This window comes from Ranitomeya variabilis, chromosome 5 (assembly GCF_051348905.1).
Source record: "Ranitomeya variabilis isolate aRanVar5 chromosome 5, aRanVar5.hap1, whole genome shotgun sequence".
NCBI classification, from domain to species: Eukaryota; Metazoa; Chordata; class Amphibia; order Anura; family Dendrobatidae; genus Ranitomeya; species Ranitomeya variabilis.
In genome coordinates, this window is record NC_135236.1 from 31,121,240 (window position 1) to 31,142,680 (window position 21,441).

The 21,441-nt window shown below is 45.8% G+C and overlaps 1 protein-coding gene across 1 annotated transcript in view; it reads left to right on the forward strand.

Annotated features, from left to right (window-relative positions):
* Positions 1-20,965, forward strand: part of LOC143774236 (very-long-chain 3-oxoacyl-CoA reductase-B-like) — a 58,113-nt gene extending 37,148 nt beyond the window's left edge. Inside the window, exons 5-11 of the mRNA XM_077261623.1 lie at positions 321-388; positions 538-582; positions 1,781-1,815; positions 17,088-17,169; positions 17,410-17,475; positions 18,655-18,804; positions 20,661-20,965. Of these exons, the coding sequence (XP_077117738.1) occupies positions 321-388; positions 538-582; positions 1,781-1,815; positions 17,088-17,169; positions 17,410-17,475; positions 18,655-18,804; positions 20,661-20,777 (563 nt within the window). The 3' untranslated portion in view covers positions 20,778-20,965. The remainder of the gene's footprint in view (positions 1-320; positions 389-537; positions 583-1,780; positions 1,816-17,087; positions 17,170-17,409; positions 17,476-18,654; positions 18,805-20,660) is intronic.
* The last annotated feature ends 476 nt before the right edge of the window (positions 20,966-21,441 follow it).

The following is a 21,441-nucleotide window of genomic DNA, read 5'->3' on the forward strand; positions in this document are numbered from 1 at the left end:
ACAATAAAATCTTCCTGTACTCAATGTCATCACTGGATTTTTACAAAATTGTTGTGTGTAAAGTAAACCTAACCTAGAGATATATTAGAAGGTGTTATCTGTGCAGGGCTGGGGTGATAAGTATCAAATCCCAAGCCTGCTGGAGCTGGAATAACAGTGGGGGCCCAGTTTTTGGTCTTAGGGGGCCCCCTTCTAAATATTCCAGTGCCCTCCTTTCTTTGCTTCATCTGTGATGTCTCCATGTTTGGCTTCTTTCTTCTTCTCTTGAATTGTAGTTTTGCTTCAAGACAAGGTGTGAATGTTTGGCTCTTCTGTTGCAGTCAATAATGTTGGAATGACCATCGGTCTACAGCCCACCGTGTTTCTCGATGTGCCTGACCTCAGCCAGGTGAGTGTGATGTTGGATGGATCTCCTGCCTTCATACGTAGTCAGCCTTAGGACACCTGTGCATCTATGGCAAAACAATCCACATTCTATGATAACCTGAGACGAATCCAAATGTAATAGTTTGTTCTCTGTATATTTTATTCCAACAGAAAGTAACTGACATAATGAACTGCAACATGACGTCTGCTGTACAGGTAAGGAACAACGGATATGTACATGTGCTCCTCTCCCTGAAGGTATATTCAGAGGGACTTCGTAGTTAAAACTCGGTGCTGCCGCAGGGATAAATGCCAGGAGAATGTTGGAGATTCACAGTGGTTTTATTCAACGCGTTTCAAGGGTCTCATGCCCCTTCATCAGGAAATGCCACCTAATTAAGGGGGCATGAGACCCCTGAAACGCGTTGAATAAAACCACTGTGAATCTCCGACATTCTCCTGGAATTTATCCCTGCGGCAGCGCCGAGTTTTAACTACGAAGTCCCTCTGAATATAGTTTCTTTTTTGGTCGTTGAGGACCTGTGGATCTGCAGCAGCCGCCAGCCTATATGCTCTTACCTCATCCTATCCAGGTGAGCAAATTTCGTCGTAAATTCTCCCCTTTGTAACATGGATAAGACCCTATTGCATTTTTTTGTCTCCCCACTCTTTTGCAACAGTCCTCTCCCTGAAGGGTGATATAGATAGAAGGACTAAGAGTCTCCTCCCCCTGCAGGGTGATACAGATAGGAGGAGCTATGAGTCTCCTCCCGCTGCAGAGTGATACAGATAGGAGGAGCAATGAGTCTCCTCCCCCTGCAGGGTGATACAGATAGGAGGAGCTATGAGTCTCCTCCCCCTGCAGGGTGATACAGAAGGAGGAGCTATGAGTCTCCTCCCCCTGCAGGGTGATACAGAGAAGAGGAGCTAGGAGTCTCCTTCTCCTACGGGGTGATACAGATAAGAGGAGCTATGAGTCTCCTCCCCCTGCAGGGTGATACAGATAGGAGGAACTATGAGTCTCCTCCCCCTGCAGGGTGATACAGATATGAGGAGCTATGAGTCTCCTCCTGCGGCGTGATACAGATAGGAGGAGCTATGTGTCTCCTCCTCCTGCAGGCTGATACAGATAGGAGGACTAAGAGTCTCCTCCCCCTGTGTGGTGATACAAATTGGAGGAGCTATGAGTCTTAATCTTAATGAGTCTCCTCCCCCTGCGGGGTGATATAGATAGCAATGAGCTGAGAGTCTCCTCACCCTGTAGGATGATATGAGAAGCTATGAGACTCCTCCCCAAAGGATGATACAGATAGGAGGAGCTATGAGACTCCTCCCCAAAGGATGATACAGATAGGAGGAGCTGTATCTGCAGTCGGAGGTATCTCAGGTTAATGCCATTATTCTTGCTTTTCAGATGACCGCGATTGTCCTACCAAAAATGGTACAGAGGTCCGTGTCAGAGTGTAAACTACTATTTTCTACATTGTGTTCTGTCCTATAAGCTCCTTACATATTAGAGAGAAGTTGGCTGAATCCACTAAGTGGTCGATTAATGAACTGTGTAGTTGGCTGACGGTACGAGTGTGGAAATGATGGTGTGATTGGACGAGGGTTGAACTGTGTGGATGGCAGTGTGGTTGGATGATAGTTGGACTGTGGAGATGTCAGTGAGGTTGGATGAAGGTTGGACTATGTTGATGGCAACATGGAGGGTCGGACTGTCGAGGTGGTTGAGTGGTTGAATCACGGTCGGACTTTGGAGCGCCAGATTGGGAATGACAGCATGGTTGGATGAGGGTCGGACTGTGGATATAGCAGAGTGGTTGGATCACAAGATTTTTGGAATACAAGATAAGGAAGACCAGCGAGGACTCAGACTTTAAGGTTGGACTTCAGAAAGGCAGACTTAAATGGATTCAGAAAGCAGGATGAAAAGGTCCAATAGTTGGATGTTCTAAAGGAGAGAAATATCCAAGAAGGATGAGAGATTTTGCTAAATGAAATTCTCACCGCACATTCATTAACAATCCTGAAAAGAAGGAAGAGTTGGAAGCATTTAATGAGACCAGAGAGAATGTGGATTGCCCACCAGGTCCGTGGGGTGCTCTGTACCGGGTCCGGTACTTAAAGGGATGTAACAACCAAATCCCACATAATCAAATGTTTGGGACAAAGAAGAGATCCCACATAGTATGTTAAAATCAATATTTTTATTATAACCAAAAAAGCTGGCGGCAAAGAAGCTGGCGGCGAAACGCGCGTCGGGGTGAGGGGACGCCAGGATTATCCACATTTGAGATAATTATCAACCTTTACCTTATACTATTTCACTTAAAATACCTTTGTATACTAAGGAAGAGATATTGGCACATATTCCTATGGAGATTATGCAATTGTGGCGCCCCTAGGGGTATTTGCCACAAAAATAGTTATTGACACCAAATACAAATACTAGAATAGCAAGACTGCACTACCATCTCCGGCCAGAAGGGGGAGCTCCAGAGACTCCCCTTGATCTATTCTGGTCTGAGAAAAGGACTGGCAGTTGGGCTGAGGAGCTGAAAGTGAGAGGTCGTATAACTGAACTCCTAACAGCCCTATGACGGATTATAGGCCTGTAATACCCATAATAGGAAAAGAGGAGTAGAGAAAAGGGACATTGTGAGAACCGGGTAGCAATAATTACTACCCATAATAGGCGCAGAGACGGATACCGGATCCGTGGCTATATTCATTATATATAATATAACAACCGGAAAGACGTGAGGTGATATCAGCTTCACTAGGGTCGGACGCAGTAACAGACAGAGAGTTCAGCGGTATTCCCTGAGGGAGTAAACCGATAAAAGGACTCGGGTTGCCCGTCGAACCAAGACCCAGATGGGACGGATTGGGTCGGCAGCCAGTTCACATACAGCAGCAGGGCCATACAGAAACTGCGCATAATAAGAGATGGAAATCCTGATAGGGTCAAGATAATTCAGAGTTTTCATACAGACTCCGGTGACAGTACTGATTGCAAATCCCTTTATGTTGAAGTAAACTGGTTAAACGTTTCAGCGCCTCAGTCTTTCATTTGGATAATAGTCATCTATCCGGAATCGGGATCATCACTGCTGAGAAGACCTACTGTCGATCAAGTAAGTGTCTGTTCCTTCATAATATCCCTTACACTGTGCATCGCCTGAGACCACAGCATTGGGTCAAGCCACTCGTGACATCCCCCTCAAGAGACAGATCTCATTGGTCTGGTGCTGGGTACCTCGGTCTCCCGGGCGTTACAACTGGCGTCACGAACAGGATTGGGCCAGCCCGTACACCGCGTATTGTGTGCCGTAATTGGAGTCTGAAACGGTGAAAATTTGGATGAAAAATCTTGGAAATTGACTTTATTAAAGAAAATTCCGTTCCCCATTGAAAACTATTGAATGTGACTTTTCTCCATTGGTTATAATGGGGTAAAAATGGCCGCCACCCCCTGATGTAATCATCTCATAACCGTTAGGCACAAAACTGTTAATCGAGCTACGTCATTACCCAAGCCCCAGTCTAACTGAAAAACTTCAAAATCCACCATTACAGAGCGTGCGGCAGTTAGAGGCAGCAGGGGGCATGTCATTGTCATCCTGCTGCACAGAGGAACGAATCTACATTAACTAGACGGAAGCTGGGACCGGAGGGGTCTGGATTAACTAAGGGGGTACAGTATGTCGCAGCACGGAGACGCCGCAGCACCCGGCGACGCTAATGCAGCTGAAAGACAGAGTGTCGATAGAGAGCCTGGCAGCGCAGCAGTGCAAGGAGTGGCGCCCATCATGCCGGTGTTGATGCCATATACCCCGGGTGGCCCGTGGCTTCCAATGTATGAAGGTGAACCTAATACCCTTGACGGTTTCAGGGAAAAGATGCTGGCTCATTTTGATTTGTTCCCCGTGGGTCAAGCTCAGCGTGTTAGTCTCCTGATGATGCAGTTAAGTGGCCATGCTAAGCGAGAAGTCGCTGCATGGGCAACTGATCTAAAAGGTACTGTTGAACGCATATTTGCTGGATTAAAAGCTACATTTGAAACCACTACCAGCAGCAAAGCTAAAGTACGATTCTTTAATTGCAAACAAAAAGCTAATGAGGGCGTGAGAGATTTTGCCTTAAACCTGCAGGAAGCCCTTAAATCACTTACACTGGCTGAACCCATTTTTAATACAGGAGCTGATAAACTGCTAAGAGATCAATTTATTGAGGGACTCTACACCCCTTCTCACCGGGGGCATGTGAGCATGCTTGTTTTTAAGAATCCTGAATTGACATTTGCCCAATTAAAGGAGAGCGCTATACGTCTCCAGCTGGCAGAGGCACCTCGGGATCAGGATCTCACACAACCCATGGCAGATGCACTTCAGCAACGGGGAATGCCAGTGACATCAGCTACGTCCGGTGCCAGTGCTAAGTCCCTGGGGCCCATTACTAATGAGGCTCTTCAGCAAAAGCTTGACTCTTTAACTGATGTTGTTGCTTCAATGGCTAAAACCATGCAGGAGATGAGAGAACCCAAGATGGAGTTGGCAAACCGTAGAGAGGATGTTCCATGGATGAGGTCCCGGAGATACCCGACATGGAGAGGACGACCCCGTGACCGCTACCAACTGGATGGACAGCCCATTTGCCGCCGTTGCCAGCAGCCAGGCCACTTTGCACGAAATTGTGATTTAAACGGGAATCCCCTGGGAATGCGGGCCGCTTCGCAGGAATTAATTTTCAAGGCCCAACACCCTGGCACGACAGGTACATCGGAGGACGACCCATCATCCCTATCGTGCTGGACGGAATTCCCCTCAACGCTTTGCTGGATACAGGTTCCCAGATTTCATCTATACCATATATCCTTTATAAGAGGTACTGGGCTGATGTAGATATTGATAAAGGGCCCTCTGATGTTGAACTAGATATATGGGCCAGTAATGGTAAGTTGGTACCGAAACTAGGATTCAGGGAGATGACCATAAAGATTGGTAAAACAGAATTGAAGGAACAGGGTATAATTGTCGTTGATGTTGACCGACAGAACTGTGAACCAACTGTATTGATAGGGATGAATGTGTTAGAGAATTGCTTTTCCGAAGTTATTTCTGTCTTACAGCAAATTGCTGAAACTGCCCGATCCTGCCAGCAGAGATTTCTCCGGAGGGAAATAAAAGTATTAATGTTAAGGCAACAGATAGAAGTTGCAGGTGGAGAAATCGGCAGTGTGAGGGTGAGTGATCCGACGTCTATTGTAATCCCACCAAAAACAGAAATGCTGGTATGGTGTAGAGCGGCCATTGGTACTAAAGGACGAGACTATCAAGCCTTAAAGGGAACCTGTCACCACGTTTTTGGAAGATGGGATAAAAATAGCGTTAAATAGGGGCAGAGGTGGGCGTTACATTAGAGTGTTTGTTATGCGTTTATTACCCACCTAAGTTGCCGAAATACCTTTGCAAAGTCTCCGTTTTCGCCTGTCAATCAGGCTAGTCTGGTCAGATGGGCGTTGTCTTCCCCCAGATCTTGTTTAGTTTTCCGTTGGTGGCGTAGTGGTGTGCGCATGCCCAAGGTCCCGAATCCTCTGCCAGGGGATTTCAAAGAGCGCGGTGTCCGTTATTGCATTGGTGATCGGTGGGCGCGGCCATCTTCCTTTGGCCGCGCGTGCGCAGAAGCGGCGCTCTGCTTGCCGCGGCGCTCTGCTGGCCGCGGCTTCAGGAAAATGGCCGCCGCGATATCCATCTGCGCACGCGCGGCATCCCGCGGCCATTTTCCTGATGCCGCGGCCAGCAGAGCGCCGCTTCTGCGCACGCGCGGCCAAAGGAAGATGGCCGCGCCCACCGATCACCAATGCAATAACGGACACCGCGCTCTTTGAAATCCCCTGGCAGAGGATTCGGGACCTTGGGCATGCGCACACCACTACGCCACCAACGGAAAACTACGCAAAATCTGGGGGAAGACAACGCCCATCTGACCAGACTAGCCTGATTGACAGGCGAAAACGGAGACTTTGCAAAGGTATTTCGGCAACTTAGGTGGGTAATAAACGCATAACAAACACACTAATGTAACGCCCACCTCTGCCCCTATTTAACGCTATTTTTATCCCATCTTCCAAAAACATGGTGACAGGTTCCCTTTAATAGAACCAGCGTACACCGACAGTAGGCCCACTATACTCACGGCACGAGGGGTGGTCGAGGTACACCGGGGACGGGTGCCGGTACGACTTTTGAACTGTGGAGAGGAAGAGGTCACTTTGCCAAGGTACGCTACAGTGGCAAAGTTATATACTGTTGACAACAATGCCATCACAACCGTTGAGCCCTTAGAATCGACATGTCAGGTGGAAAATAACGGCTCAGATGGAGAATCAGAGGATTGGTGCCAACAGCTAGACGTGGGTGTAGATTAAACACCTACCCATCAAAGACAAGGGGTGTATAGATTAGTGACGGAATATGAACAGGTCTTCAGTAAACACCCATTGGACTTCGGACGGATAGAAGGGGTGGAACATACAATCCCCACCGGTGACCATCCCCCGATAAAAGAAAGATATAGACCCATACCGCCCGCTCACTATCAATGCGCGAAGGACATGCTGAGAGAGATGAAACAGGCTGGGGTAATAAGAGATAGTTGTAGCCCTTGGGCGGCCCCTCTGGTGATTGTAAAAAAAAAAGGACGGAACCATGGGAATGTGCGTAGACTACCGGCGGATTAATAACATCACCCATAAAGACGCCTATCCCTTGCCTAGGATAGAAGAGTCCTTGACTGCTTTGAAATCTGCTAATTATTTTTCCACCTTAGACTTAACAAGCGGGTATTGGCAAGTCCCTGTGGCTGAGAGAGATAAAGAAAAAACGGCATTCACCACACCAATGGGTCTAAGCGAATTTAATCGCATGCCGTTCGGACTCTGCAACGCATCCGGTACTTTCCAGCGACTGATGGAATGTTGCCTCGGACACAAGAACTTCGAGACCGTCCTCCTGTACCTAGATGATGTGATCGTCTACTCAAAGACTTACGAACAGCACTTAACAGACCTGGCAGAGGTGTTTGAAGCCTTATCCAAGTATGGTATGAAAATCAAACCATCCAAATGTCACCTTCTCAAGCCAAAGGTACAATACTTAGGGCACATCGTGAGTTCGGAGGGAGTAGCACCGGATCCCGAGAAAATAACTGCCATAAGGGATTGGCCAAGACCTACCAACGTAAAAGAAGTGAGGCAATTCTTGGGATTAGTGGGTTACTATCGTAGATTTATAAAAGGATTTACCAAATTGGCAGCGCCCTTGCAAGATACTTTGATAGGGCAGACGAAGAAACCTTCAAACCGAAACCCTCCTTTTCAGTGGAACGACGAAAGAGAAAACTCCTTTGAACAACTAAAGAAAGCACTAACCGGAGAAGAAGTTCTGGCGTACCCGGATTACCATCAACCTTTCATCCTCTACACCGATGCCAGTAATGTGGGATTGGGAGCGGTGCTGTCACAAAAGCAAGAAGGTCAGGAGAAAGTCATCGCCTTTGCAAGTAGAAAACTCCGGCCTACTGAAAGAAATTCTGAAAATTATAGTTCCTTCAAATTGGAGCTACTGGCAGTAGTTTGGGCTGTGACTGAACGTTTCAAACACTATTTGACCGGTGCAGAATTTATTGTCTATACTGACAACAATCCATTGACCCACTTAGACACGGCTAAATTAGGTGCGTTAGAACAGCGATGGATAGCCCGGTTATCTAATTACAACTTCGTGATCAAGTATCGAGCAGGTCGTAAAAATGGAAATGCCGATGCCCTATCCCGGATGCCACACTTGAGAGATGTAGAAGAAGAAACGGGGGAGCTTGAAGAAATTGAACTACCAGCCTTTCATCAGCCCAAGGTAAAACATCGTCAGTCAACTACCTATCAGAAACAACAAGAAGTGAATTTTAATCCGTTAGCACACCATAGATGGGCTGACACCCAAGATAGCAATCCGGCCGTGAAGCTAGTGAAGGAACTATTGACTGAGCAAAGTGCATATCCCGATGATGATGCCCCAGAAGAGACGCATCAACTCTGGAAAGAGAGAGGCAAAATGTTCCTGTATCAAGGGAAACTCTGTAGAAGATACACCAATCCGAAAACACATGAATTGGTTTGGCAGATTATCGTGCCTAAACAAGATGTGAGGATGGTCCTCGAGGCTTACCACAATGGTTCTGGTCACTTTGGTTGGAAAAAGCTAGAAGTACTTCTGAGAGAAAGATTTTATTGGGTCGGGATGAGAAAATCAATCGAACAGTGGTGTAGAAACTGTGGCCCGTGCAACCTCAGAAGGAACGATCAAAAGAGCCAAAGAGCACCACTGCAGCCCATAATCACCAAACAACCACTTGAACTGGTAGCCATGGACCACGTGAAGTTGACACCGAGCCGGTCCGGTTACGTCTATGCCTTGACCATCGTGGATCATTATTCGCGCTTCTTGGTAGTAGTACCTGTAAAAGATCTGACTGCAAAAACAGCAGCCAAAGCGTTCCAAACGTACTTTTGTAGCCCCCATGGATATCCGGAACAGGTTCTCACTGACCAGGGTACAGCCTTTGAATCAGAGATCTTCAGAGAATTCTGTAATATGTATGGTTGCAAAAAGATCCGGATGACGGCCTATCATCCGCAAACAAACGGCTTATGTGAGAAGATGAACCATATTGTGATAGACCTACTAAAGACTTTACCTGAAACGGAAAGGAATCAATGGCCAGAGAAATTGCCTGACTTGGTGGATCTGTATAATCATGTCCCGGTGAGCTCTACCAACTGCACCCCAGCTTATCTTATGCGTGCAAGAGCCGGCCAATTGCCAATCGATCTAGAAATGGGAATTCTGAAACCAGACGCAGAAGTTCAAGACTCCAATTGGGATGTCGTACGGCAAAAGCAGTATCGCCAAGTACAAGAGAGTGTGGAAAGAAGCCTCCAGCAAACCAGAGAAAGACAAGAGCGAACTTTCAACCAGAATGCTCTAGCAACTCCATTAAGACCGGGTGACCAAGTACTCAAGAGGAATCGTCGAACCAATAAACTGGATAATCGGTGGGAAGCCGTACCCTACACAGTTTTACCAACAAGAATGGATAATCCTAAAATGTGTCTCATTAGCAAAAATGGAGGTTTAGCATCTGTACTAGTGTCAAGAGACAATCTTAAATTATGTCCGGAAACGTTGAAAGAGCCAGAAGTTGTCCAGCCAGAATCAGAAGTTATTCAACCTATACAGGTTCAACCAGTAAAGGAAAAAGAGGAGGAAATGTATCACACCTGTATAGGAGACTTTCCCAAAACCCTACTAACATACCATGGTGCAGTAGTGGTTCCCATGGTGGCCTTTTATCCAACACCGAATCCAATATTAGAAGTCCCAAGACAGGAAGAGGCTGACCCCGCACTACAAGAGGTTCCAGGTCAGGAAGAACAGATTCCTGATCAGAGTGATCCCATTCACGGTGGACTTGCCAACCCCATAGTGGTGGAATTATCTTTAGCAGAGAGGGCAGATACTATATCCGCAGTAGACAGTAATACACCACATAAAGAGACACCGCTATTACGTAGATCCCAGCGTAGTACCCAGAGTCAATTACCGGCCAGGTATGCGGATTACCCACTATAAGACTATAGTCATTGTTATCGTTCTGTAACGTTTAAGCCCAGTACCTACAGAGACTTACCTGTATGAACTTTTTGCATATTCTTGAACTTTTTATCAGCCCAGAAACACTAAATCAAAGCTCCGGAAAGACTGCTTTGTGAACTTTGCTTCCTAGTACCTTCAAGGATAGAACTGTATTAATGGACGCTATTTGAAGTGACTTTTTACAGAATTCCATTTTTTTTTTGTTTCTTTGAGTGGTTTTTGTAACTTTTCATTTTTAAGACTCTGTACATATCAATTGTTATTTCAAAATGTTATCATCCCACAGTCCCGGAGTACTGTTCTTAACTAAGGGGGGATGTGGCGCCCCTAGGGGTATTTGCCACAAAAATAGTTATTGACACCAAATACAAATACTAGAATAGCAAGACTGCACTACCATCTCCGGCCAGAAGGGGGAGCTCCAGAGACTCCCCTTGATCTATTCTGGTCTGAGAAAAGGACTGGCAGTTGGGCTGAGGAGCTGAAAGTGAGAGGTCGTATAACTGAACTCCTAACAGCCCTATGATGGATTATAGGCCTGTAATACCCATAATAGGAAAAGAGGAGTAGAGAAAAAGGACATTGTGAGAACCGGGTAGCAATAATTACTACCCATAATAGGCGCAGAGACGGATACCGGATCCGTGGCTATATTCATTATATATAATATAACAACCGGAAAGACGTGAGGTGATATCAGCTTCACTAGGGTCGGACGCAGTAACAGACAGAGAGTTCAGCGGTATTCCCTGAGGGAGTAAACCGATAAAAGGACTCGGGTTGCCCGTCGAACCAAGACCCAGAAGGGACGGATTGGGTCGGCAGCCAGTTCACATACAGCAGCAGGGCCGTATAGAAATTGCGCATAATAAGAGATGGAAATCCTGACAGGGTCAAGATAATTCAGAGTTTTCATACAGACTCCGGTGACAGTACTGATTGCAAATCCCTTTATGTTGAAGTAAACTGGTTAAACGTTTCAGCGCCTCAGTCTTTCATTTGGATAATAGTCATCTATCCGGAATCGGGATCATCACTGCTGAGAAGACCTACTGTCGATCAAGTAAGTGTCTGTTCCTTCATAATATCCCTTACACTGTGCATCGCCTGAGACCACAGCATTGGGTCAAGCCACTCGTGACATCCCCCTCAAGAGACAGATCTCATTGGTCTGGTGCTGGGTACCTCGGTCTCCCGGGCATTACACAATAATTATAGAGATATGTCTGCTATTTTCCTGTATGTTAATTTAACACAGGATCATTATTGTTAATACAATCGGATTTTGGAAAGAATGAGCCTGGGGATATTAATGTGTAGAATAGATTTTGGCTTTCTGAGGAGCCATCATTGTTAATTAAGGAATTTGGCACATAATATGTTAGATGATAATAATAGTATATATTTACATACTGGGTTGATAATAAGACATTTTGTAATCTATTATTGATTATATGTGGGGAATTTTCTATTTAAGTAAATCTGGCGCCCCCCTAGACGGCATTTTGCTTTTTTATCATTGTTTTTTGCTGTTCATTATCTTTTTTGGCTATAATAAAAATATTGATTTTAACATACTATGTGGGATCTCTTCTTTGTCGAAAACATTTGATTATGTGGGATTTGGTTGTTGCATTTTGGTGAAGTGCCCTAAAAATACTATAGGACATATGTTGATATACTTAAAGGGATGTGTCATGGAGGCAGTGACCTGGTCCGTGGCCCTGGGAACCCATGTTAAAGGAAAGGTCTTTAAAGGGGTTTGTGAAATAATAAAAGTTTGTGACGCTACCTGTGGTATTCTGTCAGGGGTGACCAACGCTGCTTAAAGTAGTCCTCTGGGGGGTGATGGCACTGCAGCAAGGATGGTATGGCTTCCCTCAGGTGAAGCTGGGACCCCAGGGCTCCCGGTGTATTTGGCAAAGATGGTGTGTTGCCAGAAATAATCAGAGGACACAAGGTTGCAGTCTCTTAACCTGGTTTACTGGTGGTTGACAGCCACAGTTCAAGGTACCAGCAACAGGTGACGGTGGAGTCCAGGCAGCCTGGGAACGAGTTGAATTCCCTTTGCAGGTCAGATTGGGAGCCTTCCACTATGCGCTGATTCCTTCAAGGTCTTCTCTTACTCTCTGTCCTCGGACAGTACCTGAATGGTAGGCAACGCAAGCTGTTTCATTGGGGTCTCTATCCACGGTGACACCGGGCTTTGGATGTTGCTGTACCTCAGGGTGTAGATGTGGGCAAGTACTTTCAATTTCAATATCCTGCCCTCCGGTTTCTGCTGTCGGGCACTAAGTCCCACACAGCCTCGGGCTCCCGGTGCTCGGTTTCTGCGCTTCAGCTTAGAGGGAGCCCAATCGCAGCCCTCCTCTAGCTCCTGACTTCTCCGCTGCTCCTTTCTACTTCACTGTCTCACACCATCTCACTATCTCCTCCACCAGAACAGAATGTATATCTAAGGAAGTTCCCCTGAAACTGGGTTCAGAGCTCCCTCTTTCGGCCTGGAGTCAGAACATGTTACATGTCCAGGTTACCTGTCAAAGGGATCCTCCTCGTTTCCAGGCATAGCACCACCCTCCCCGAATGTAAGGCAGTACCACTGTGGTACCCGAACTCCTGGGGTGCCACAGATGAACACAGAACTTAATCACTTGTTAAAAAGGAAAAAATAAATGTATATCACAAGGAAAGAGGGGGGCATATCTAAAGAATAATATAATGCTGTTTGCAGGGAATGCAGGGCAAGAGTTAGAAGAGCTAACACTAGAGAAGACAGAGAGGAATCCGAAGGATCTAGATAAGCTTGAACAATGGAAACATGAGAACTTAGAGCACATAAACCACATAAAAGTAGCATTTAAAAGATAAATCTTTAATCCCAAATCAAATACATAAAAGACATTGCAAGCATATATCACAAAAAATTATGTCAGTACAGAGATGTTTAAATCCAGTCAAAAAGGGTGCACCAAAATCTGGTGTCACCCCACATGCACAAATACAGGGAAACACATAGAACCATAATATTTGTTAAAAATCACCAGCACTACACGGTACTTAAAGTGCCATAGGTTCCATAAGGTCAGTGACCATTTAAATCAATTCAATCCCAATGGTAGTGAAGCAATCATAACATTATAGTGCTTTGGAACAAAGCACTATATTGTAATCCGATCATGGTAAACTTCTTCTTATTCTTCTTCTTATTATTATTATTCAGTCCGCACGTAATGCGGCCCGAACCGCTTCACTCACAGACTCCAGTGAGGTGTCATTTCGAAGCCAGCGTCCCCAAGAGGTGTGCTAAGTATTTTTCGTGTCGATCGGATTTGTAGTTTTGGCGCAATTTGCGTTTGAAAAAAGTGTCACAATGCATTTCAATAGGGAAATTTTCCCATACGTTTATAATGGGCCTGATTTCTGAGGCAATTTCTAAAAATAACTGCCAACTGCCACCTGGCTGATTAGCTCATTGATATGCGCAGTCAGACACAGTTACTATGCCAATGCCTACGAACTCTACATGAGCCCACACTTTTGTCAGATAATATCAGCTCTTAAAGTGACCCCGCCCACCAAATCGGACCCAGAGTGACCCAGCCCACCAAATCGGACCCAGAGTGACCCAGCCCACCAAATCGGACCCAGAGTGGCTCCGCCCACCAAATCGGACCCAGAGTGGCTCCGGCCACCAAATCGGACCCAGAGTGACCCCGCCCACCAAATCGGACCCAGAGTGACCCCGCCCACCAAATCGGACCCAGAGAGACCCCGCCCACCAAATCAGACCCAGAGTGACCCCGCCCACCAAATCGGACCCAGAGGTGCCCCGCCCACCAAATCGGACCCTGAGGTGCCCCGCCCACCAAATCGGACCCTGAGTGACCCCGCTCACCAAATCGGACCCAGAGTGACCCCACCCACCAAATCGGTCCAGAGTGACCCCGCCCACCAAATCGGTCCCAGAGTGACCCCACCCACCAAATCGGTCCCAGAGTGACCCCGCCCACCAAATCGGACCCAGAGTGACCCGGCCCACCAAATCGGACCCAGAGTGACCCGGCCCACCAAATCGGACCCAGAGTGACCCGGCCCACCAAATCGGACCCTGAGTGACCCCGCCCACCAAATCGGTCCATGAGGTGCCCCGCCCACCAAATCGGACCAAGAGTGGCTCCGCCCACCAAATTGGTCCCAGAGTGACCCCGCCCACCAAATCGGACCCAGAGTGACCCCGCCCACCAAATCGGACTCAGAGTGGCCTCAACCCTGAAGGGCTACAACTACCAAACCAGCACCTGAGGGGCACCCAAGTGTGAAAGTCTTGCAGGGGCAGCCCGGGCACCATTCCAAAGCACTATCTGTAGTTCCTTCAGGAAATACCCATCTAGTTTTAGGTTCTTACCCATATTGATGAATGTGAGCGTGTGGTGGTGATTATGAATCTGTCATTATTTAAATGACTTGTGATATAATTATTTGCACTGTCACTTTATATTGATACCTCATTAAATATTATGGTTCTATGTGTTTCCCTGTATTTGTGCATGTGGGGTGACACCAGACGTTTTGACCAGATTTAAACATCTCTGTACAGACATAACTTTTTGTGATATATGCTTGCAATGTCTTTTATGCATTTGATTTGGGATTAAAGATTTATCTTTTAAATGCTACTTTCATGTGGTTTATGTGCTCCAAGTTCTCATGTTTTCATGTTCATGGGGAGCTCCACAGGGCTATAGCCCACATTAGTTTGGGTATGCCACCTTAAGACTATTCCTTTTTGATTATGGTTTCTGTGTTTGAGATTTTGAATCTTAAGCTTGAACAATGGGCAGCGGATAATATAATGGTATTTAACAGAGAGAAATGCAAGATTCTACATCAGTGCTAGAAACACGAAAATCACATCTACAGAATGGGAGGAAAAGAACTAAACAACAGCACGTGTGAAAAAGACTTGGGTATACTAATAGATCACAGATTACACATGAGTCAACAGTGTGATGCAGCAGCAAAAAGGTAAACAGTTGTAGGATGTACTAAGAGAAGCATAGAGTCTAGATCACGTGAAGTCATTATCCCCCACTACTGTACCTCCTTGGTTAGACATCATCTGGAATACTGGGTCCAGTTCTGGGAACCACAGTTTGAAAACGACATTGAAAAACTGGAACAAGTTCAGAGAAAAGCTACCAGGATGGTGAACGGACTATAAAGTATGTCCTACGAGGAATGGTTAAACGATCTTGGAATGTTTAGCCTGCAAAAAAAAAGGCAAATAGGAGACCTAATAGCTGTCTACAAATATCTGAAGGGCTGTCACAGTGTAGAAGGACCCTCATTATTCTTATTTGCACATGGGAACAAGAGAAGCAATGGGATGAAATGGAAAGGGAGAAGATACAGATTAGATATTAGAAAAAACTTTTTGACAGTGAGGCTGATCAATGATTGGAATAGGCTGCCACGAGAGGTGTTGAGTTCTCCTTCAATGGAAGTCTTCAAACAGAGTCTGGACAGACATCTGAGATGGTTTAGTGACTCCTGCATTGAGCAAAAGGTTGGACACGAGGACCTTGAGGTCCCTTCCAACTCTAATATTTTATGAGTCTATGATCACGGTCGGAGATGGCAGCATGGTTGGATGACGGTTGGACTGCGGAGATGGCAGTGTGGCTGGATGAGGGTTGGACTGTATTTATGGTGGTGTGGATGGCAGCATGGTTGGATAGTGGTTGGACTGTGGAGATGGTGGATTGTTTGATTCACGATCAAACTGTGTAGATGGCAGCATGGTTGGATGACAGTTATACTGTGGAGATGGTGGTGTATTTGGATGAGTGTCGGATTGTGGGGATAGCGGTGTGGTTGAATGAGGGTTAGAATGAAGTTGGCTTGGTTGTAAGAGGGTTGAACTTTGTCAATGACGATGTGGTTGGATGACAGTCGGACTGTGAAACTGGCGGTTTTGTTGTATAAGGGTAGCACTGTAGAGATAGCGGGCAGAATTTGTATATGGTGTGGTTGGATGACAGTTGGACTGTGGAGATGGCGGTGTGGTGGGATGAGGGTCGAACTGTATAGATGGCGGTGTGGTTGGATGACAGTCGGAATGTGTAGATGGCGGTCTGGTTGGATGACTGTGTGGACTGTAGATGGATGGATGTGTGGTTGCATGATGGTCGGAATGTGGAGATGGCGGTGTGGTTGAATGATGGGCGTACTGTATAGATGGCGGTGTGGTTGGATAATGGTCGGAATGTGGAGATAGCGGTGTGGTTGGATGACAGAACTGTATAGATAGCGGTGTGATTGAATGATGGGCGGACTGTGGAGATGGTGGTTTGTTGAGATGGCGGTGTGGTTGGATGACTGTGGGGACTGTATTGATAGCGGTGTGGTTGGATGATGGTCAGAATGTGGAGATGGCGGTGTGGTTGACTGATGGGCGGGCGGACAGTATAGATGGCGGTATAGTTGGATAATGATCGGAATGTGGAGATAGCGGTGTAGTTGGATAACTGTGGGGACTGTATAGATGGCGGTGTGGTTGGATGATGGTTGGAATGTGGAGATGGTGGTGTGGTTGGATGACTGTGGGGACTGTATAGATGGCGGTGTGGTTGGATGATGGTCGGAATGTGGAGATGGTGGTGTGGTTGGATGACTGTGGGGACTGTATAGATGGCGGTGTGGTTGGATGATGTTCGGAATGTGGAGATGGTGGTGTGGTTGGATGACTGTGGGGACTGTATAGATGGCGGTGTGGTTGGATAATGGTCAGAATGTGGAGATGGTGGTGTGGTTGGATGACTGTGGGGACTGTATAGATGGCAGTGTGGTTGGATGATGTTTGGAATGTGAAGATGGTGGTGTGGTTGGATGACTTTGGGGACTGTATAGATAGCGGTGTGGTTGGATGATGGTCAGAATGTGGACAATGCTAGGACTGTGGTTGGTTGGTGAATCTCACCCACTTTTTTCTCTATTTTCCAGGAGAAAAGGTCTGATAATAAATGTGTCATCACAAGCTGGTGCCCACCCGTACCCACTGACGAACATATACAGTGCAACCAAGGTAGATCTGCTCTCTAATTTTCCACATTTTTGTTGGCTGAGAGGCGAGGCTGAATAATACTCATTTGCATATAATGGGGCGTGGCTATAGATATTTCTATGGTAGAAGCTGCCATTTCTCTACACAATCTGCACGGATCAAAGACTTGGAGGAAAATGTCTCTTGATTACACAATAGAATGAGCATTTACTCTCTGGTATCAGCCACCGGTGGCTCTGACCATGTTCTCTTCTCTTCCAGGCGTTCCTGGATTATTTTTCCCGTTCTCTTCACATGGAATATAAATCAAAGGGGATAATGGTTCAGGTAATGTCTGACCCCGAGAATACCGACTGTGCAAGAGGGGGAGCAGTGCTGAGATGGTATCACACAGGATAGGATTAGATACACGGCTCAGAATGTCAGTATCACACAGGATGGGATTAGATACACGGCTCAGCAGTCAGTATAACACAGGATAGGATTAGATACACGGCTCAGCAGTCAGTATCACACAGGAGAGGATTAGATACACGGCTCAGCAGTCAGTATAACACAGGATAGGATTAGATACACAGCTCAGCAGTCAGTATCACACAGGATAGAATTAGATACACGGCTCAGCAGTCAGTATCACACAGGATGGGATTAGATACACAGCTCAGCAGACAGTATCACACAGGATAGGATTAGATACACGGCTCAGAATGTAAGTATCACACAGGAGAGGATTAGATACACAGCTCAGCAGTCAGTATCACACAGGATAGGATTAGATGCACAGCTCAGCAGTCAGTATCACACAGGGCAGGATTAGATACACAGCTCAGCAGTCAGTATCACACAGGATAGGATTAGATACACGGCTCAGCAGTCAGTATAACACAGGAGAGGATTAGATACACGGCTCAGCAGTCAGTATAGCACAGGATAGGATTAGATACACGGCTCAGCAGTCAGTATCACACAGGGTAGGATTAGATACACAGCTCGGCAGACTGTATCACACAGGATGGGATTAGATACACAGCTCAGCAGTCAGTATCACACAGGATGGGATTAGATACACGGCTCAGCAGTCAGTATCACACAGGATAGGATTAGATACACGGCTCAGCAGTCAGTATCACACAGGATAGGATTAGATACACGGTTCACCAGACAGTATCACACAGGATGGGATTAGATACACGGCTCAGCAGTCAGTATCACACAGGATAGGATTAGATACACAGCTCAGCAGTCAGTATCACACAGGATAGGATTAGATACACGGCTCAGCAGTCAGTATCACACAGGATAGGATTAGATACACGGTTCACCAGACAGTATCACACAGGATGGGATTAGATACACGGCTCAGCAGTCAGTATCACACAGGATAGGATTAGATACACGGCTCAGCAGTCAGTATCACACAGAGGATTAGATACACGGCTCAGCAGTCAGTATCACACAGGAGAGGATTAGATACACCAGATATAATGACTCTCCCTTTTCCCACAGTCGGTGCTGCCCATGTTTGTTTCTACAAACCTGACCCAGAATTTGCCCAGCAATCTTCTAGTGAAAACGGCCCCTGACTTTGTCCGCGAGGCTCTGAACACGGTGGGGTACACGCACCGCACCAACGGCTGCCTCTCCCACTCCATCCAGGTAATGAACTATGAATGCAGCTCTGGAGGTGACTGACGTAGAATACATGATGTGCAGTAATAAAGTAACAGATGTACGGTAATTAACATCACACAGAGTCATGGCCAACAGTGTTGGCTCCCTTGAAATTGTTCCCGAAAATGAAGTGTTTTCCATAGAAAATTATTACAATTCCTCGTGTTCTGTTATACACAAGTTTAGTTCCTTTGTGTGTATTGGAGCAAAACAATAAACAAAACAGAGAAGAAAAGCAAACTACACATCAATTCACACAAACAATGTTCTCCACCTCGGGTTAATACTTGGTTGCACCGTTTGGAGTGAATATCTGCAGTCAGTCGCCTCCTGTAACCATCCACAAGCTTCTTACTCCTCCCCGCTGGTATCTCTGACCACTCATCTTCTTACACTCTGCTCCCGGTCTCTCCTACGTGAAGGCGACTTCTCCCAACAACAATTTTAAGATCTCTCCACAGGTGACTTAGATCCGTACTAATTGCTATTCAGTATTTTCCAGCACTTTGTTTCCATCCATTTCTGGAGGTTTTTTGAAGTATGATTGGGGTCATTGTCCTGCTGGAAGTACCATGACCTAGGATGCAAACCCAGCTTTCTGACACTGGGCACTACATTGCCACCCAAAATCCTTTTGGTAATCTTCAGATTTCATGCTGCTTTGCACACAGTCAAGGCACCCAGAGGCAGCAAAACAACTCCAAAACATCTTTGAACCTCCACCATATTTGACTGTAGGTACTGTGTTCTTTTCTTTGAATGCTTTATCTAGTTTTGGGTAAACAGTAGATTGATGTGCTTTACCAAAAAGCCCTATCTTGGGCTCATGTGTCCACAAGGATTTTGGCTTACTCATGTGCATTTTGGCAGACTGCAGTCTAGCTTTTTTATGTCCTCCTGGGTCTCCTGCCATAGCGTTTCATTTCATTCACATGTGGATGGATAGTTTGCTTACTCTTGTACATTTTGGCAAACTGCAGTGTAGTTTTTTTATGCCTCTGTGTCTTTTATGCCTCTGTGTCGGCAGTGGGGTCCTCCAGGGTCTCTTGCCATCGCGTTGCAACCTTTCATCAATTTTTCTCTACTGTCCACACCCATGGAGACTAGCTACAGTGGCATGAGTGATAAACTTCTTGATTATGTTGCTCACTGAGGAAAAAGAAACATCCAGATCTCTGGAGATGGACTTGTCACCTTGAGATTGTTGATATTGTTCAACAATTTTTGTTCTCAAGTCCTCAGGCGGTTCTCTTGTCCTCTTTCTGTTCTGCATGCTTAGTGTGGCACACAGACACACAATGCAAAGACTGAGTCTGCTTCTCCCTTTCTTATCCGGATTCAGGTGTGATTTTCATATTTCCCACACCTGTTACTTGCCACAGGTGAGTGTGAACGAGCATCACATGCTTGAATTAAAGTTGTTTACCCACAATTTAAGTCCTGCCCATTTTGGGGGTGTTAAGTGAAATTATGTCCAATTTGCCTTTTTTTCTCTGTTTTTTTGTGTTGCTTCAATACACAAAAAGGAAATAAACACGTGTAGAACAAAAGATGGGGAATTGTGATAATTTTCTGGGAGAAATACGTCATTTTCTGGATGAATTTCAAGGGTGCCAACGCTTTCGACCATGACTGTACAGATTGTTCTAATGGTATGTTCTGAGAAAATCGCACGGTAACCCCTTCACTGCCAATGTAACCTGCTCTGCAGGGGGAATATGGCATCCGAGTGATGTATTAGGGTGCCCCTAGTGGTCAGACAGGAGTATGCGTTCTCCAGTATGACCATTACCGTGAGGCTCACCCCTACAATCTTCTCACTTTCTGACTTCTTCTTTCAGGGTTACATTATTAACAATATTGTATCGGACACCCTCCTGGCCTCCAAACTGATGGAAAAATTCGCCAAATCAGTCGAAAAGTCAATGGAGGAAGCAGTACAACAAAAGAAGAAGTAGAAGAAGCTGACGATGGTCTACCAACTACTGACCCCGAAATAATGTGATATGTAAAGGAAGAAAGAAATGTTTTCTTAAGAAATTACTGTAACTTTCATCATACAGAATATAACGACTGCAGAATCAAAACCGATGGGCAGCATGCCCGTCCTGTTCACACTATCGGAAATAAATAACCATAAAAACTATGGAAAGAGTCTCTACAGTAAGTGGATAAGTCACAATAACACATGTATATAGTACAGGGGACTAAGTTACCACTATTGTGATCAAAAGAGCATAAAAGCCATAAAAGACAGCGACAAGCCGACCCAATCGGGATATGACTTCTGTCATACCGGCCTCTATGTGTAAGAATACACCGCGATCCTAATTATTAGCCAAATGCTAGCCAGTACAATGTGCAAATCATCGACTTATAGAAAACTCAAAATGCAACAAATGATTCTGCACAAAAGAGTCTTTTACATTTTATACATTCTAAAGAGCTGAAAATGGTGATTTGTTGGATTTGCAGCATTAATCTGTGATTAAAAGCTTTTCCAATCAAAACCATATGTACAAGACAATTACATGTAACATAAGAGCCTTCATGGATATCACATATATGTACAAGAATATAACTACTATACTACTGCTCCCTATGTACAAGAATATAACTACT